The 3,264-nt window shown below is 52.8% G+C and overlaps 1 protein-coding gene across 1 annotated transcript; it reads left to right on the top strand.

Moving 5' to 3' along the window:
• The first annotated feature begins 506 nt into the window (after window positions 1–506).
• Window positions 507–3,213, top strand: LOC135980342 (protein dispatched homolog 1-like). Its single transcript, XM_065580369.1, has one exon. It carries the CDS (start codon window positions 2,543–2,545, stop codon window positions 3,053–3,055), a length of 513 nt encoding a protein of 170 aa, XP_065436441.1. The 5' UTR covers window positions 507–2,542; the 3' UTR covers window positions 3,056–3,213.
• Window positions 3,214–3,264: the final 51 nt, after the last annotated feature.

A 3,264-nucleotide genomic window follows, 5' to 3' on the forward strand; every position in this document is an offset into this window, starting at 1 on the left:
CTGGGAGGGGAAGCGCCCAGCCGGGGGCGCAGGGTCTGGAGGCTGCCCAGCAAACCGTGAAGCCGGTAGCGCTCGGGCTTTGAGCAGCCCCTATGCCTCTGGACCCTGCGCCCCCAGCCGGGCACTTCCCCTCCGGGGCTCCGGCGGCTCTGCGTAACTTACACTGTATAAGTTACACAGAGCCGAAGAGGAGCAGAGCCCCCGCAGCTGGAGGCTCTGCTCCTCTTAGGCTCTAAGAGCCGGGCTGCCCCAGCGCTACCGGCTTCGGGCAGCCCCCGTGCCTCCGGACCCTGCGCCGCCGGAGCCCGGGAGGGGAAGTGCCCGGCTGGGGGCGCAGGGTCCGGAGGCAAGGGGGCTGCCCGAAGCCGGTAGCTCTCGGGCAGCCCGGTTCTTAAACAGAGCCTCCAGCGGCTGCGGCTCTGTGTAACTGACACTGTGTCAGTTACACACAGCCCAGGGGGCTGGAGGCTTTGCTCCTCTTTGGCTCTGTGTAACTGATACTGGGTCAGTTACACAGAGCCCCGGGGGCTGGAGGCTCCAGCCGCCCCCGCTCTGTTTAAGAGCCGGGCTGCCCAAGCGCTACTGGCTTCGGGCAGCCCCCGTGCCTCCAGATCCTGCGCCCCCAGCCGGGCACTTCCCGTCCCGGGCTCCGGTGGCGCAGGGTCTCCAGGCACGGGGCTGCCCGAAGCCGGTAGCTCTGGGGCAGCCCGGCTCTTAAACAGAGCCTCCAGCGGCTGGGGCTCTGTGTAACTGACACTGTGTCAGTTACACACAGCCCCGGCGGCTGGAGGCTCCAGCCGCCCCCGCTCTATTTAGGAGCCGGGCTGCCCGAGCGCTACCAGCTTCGGGCAGCCCCGTGCCTCCAGACCCTGCGCCGACGGAGCCCGGGAGGGGAAGTGCCCGGCTGGGGGCGCAGGATCTGGAGGCACGGGGCTGCCCGAAGCCGGTAGCGCTCGGGCAGCCCGGCTCTTAAACGGAGCCGGGGCGGCTGGAGCCTCCAGCCGCCGGGGCTGTGTGTAACTGACACAGTGTCAGTTACACAGAGCCGCAGCCGCTGGAGGCTCTGTTTAAGAACCGGGCTGCCCGAGCGCTACCGGCTTCGGGCAGCCCCCTTGCCTCCAGACCCTGCGCCCCCAGCCGGGCACTTCCCCTCCCGGGCTCCTCCGGCGGCGCAGGGTCTGGAGGCACAGGGCTGCCCGAAGCCGGTAGCGTTCAGGCAGCCCGGCTCTTAAACAGAGCTGCCATTTTCCCGGACATGTTCGGCTTTTTGGCAATTCCCCCCGGACGGGGGTTTGACTGCCGAAAAGCCGGACATGTCCGGGAAAAAGAGGACGTATGGTAACCCTACTTTATACTGACCGAAGTGAACTTTTTCCAGGCAGCTCTAGGGTGCACCACTGCTTCTCAACCACAAGCTGGCTGTAAACCAGAGGCAGCCAACAGTGTGTGTTCGTTTGAATTATACATTTTGGTCTGGTGTCACTTTTAACTTTGGGTTTTGGTTGAACAAGTAAAAGGCCTTTGAAACAGACACACAGCTGCCTATGGCTCACTTCCATTCCCTTCCTGCTGATGCCCTTTTTTTTAGAGAGAGCTCATCCTGCTCTCTGCCTGTTGTCTGTATACAATGTAGCTCCCTGAATGGGAGGCAGGATTTGGGGAGCCCAGAGTCCAGCTCTTGAAGGACTATCTGTGCACTCGTCTGCAGGGATATTTGGAAGGCATGTTGGGGCTGGCAGTAAGAAGACTGCACAGATCCACAGACCGTGGCCTTCCGTGAAGCCGGCTGTAGAGACTACGACATCCCTAAGAGCCCACTTGCAAAAAGGATTCAATCTTCACCTTTTGCTTTAGAAAACTTTAACCTAGTGGCTCCCAGCTAAGAGGCTGATGGTTTGAGCTGTTTCCTGCTGAATTGCCTGAGGCTTTGTGCCTGTGGTTGCTACATACCACTTTGAAGACGGTTGTTTTCTTATTTAGTCAAGAGTGGAAGTTGGATAAAATCAACTTTAGACCCCGTCTCTTATGTGGTATTTATTGAAATCTTATTATCAGGCTTTAACTTTTTGTCTCATTTATTCTGTTGCCCAACTTAATCATTTCCACTGATGTAATAATCAGTTTTTTTTAAATATAAGATCTCCTTTTCAAAGAGGTTGTCCTTGATTCTTGGAGAGAAGCTTATTTTTCCATTGAAGAAATGTACAGCAATGATGGACTCTGCATGGAGAAACAAAAGCATGTACTGAAGTACTTTGCTAAATTGGTGCTTTAGGCCTCAACAATACAGTTAGATCCACTGGCGGACCCTTATGCCTGCAGAAAGCCCATGCTGTTTAATGTAGGCAAGGGTCCACCTACTCTTGGATCTAGTTGTATGGATTGGGGCCTATATGGAGATCTAGTTTCAGGACTAGGGTCTTACCGTTTTCAATGTAAACTGTTTTGAATTTTTGAACACTGGAAAAAATTATGCCGCCTGCTAAATTTGGTTTATTTAATTTTCTCTAGAAATACTGCAGATCCATCGAACAGTCAGAGTATGGCTATGAACAATGGCAATAATGATTTTGTGGTCCTGAGTAATGGCAGCATCCTCCCCAGTGCTACCAGTCCCAGCATCCTTTCAGCTACTGATGGAGGCATTGCAGCCCAACATCTCCCCTCCAAGGAAGCACCAAGAGCAAAAGTGAGTCTAAATGGATGCCTGCAACTTAATGGTACAATCAAACCATCCTTTCTGCCTTTAGACAACCAAAGAACTCAACAGATGTTGACACAATGCTGCCACCCTTGCCCATACCATCATCCTTTAAGTAGCCATAATAAACAGCAAGAATGTCATTCACTGGATGGGAGCACAGCACCATCTCCTATGACTTCCTGCTGCCTGCAGCCACATACTGAATATTCAACATCTATCTGCCAAAAACATACACCTATGTATCAGACCACCTGCTGCCTTCAACACTCCCCATCATTCTGCCTTCATCATCAATGGCCTGACCATTTTCAACATCAGTCTGTTCAACAACATGTAACCAGTGTAAGGTGAGTGGAATGAATTTTCAATGGTGTTCAATATGCAACTAATTCTACATGTATTCCATTTTACTTTTTACAAAAATAAGAAAAGGTCAAAAAGAAGAGTGAGTTAAATCTTTTATACATATTGTTTTGCAGACAGTAATAAAATCTGAGGCAGACCCCACTTAAATGCATGCAAACTGTGAGGATGATATACTTTATCTTAATAATGTCACT

Source organism: Chrysemys picta, unplaced genomic scaffold (assembly GCF_011386835.1).
Source record: "Chrysemys picta bellii isolate R12L10 unplaced genomic scaffold, ASM1138683v2 scaf2773, whole genome shotgun sequence".
NCBI classification, from domain to species: domain Eukaryota; kingdom Metazoa; phylum Chordata; order Testudines; family Emydidae; genus Chrysemys; species Chrysemys picta.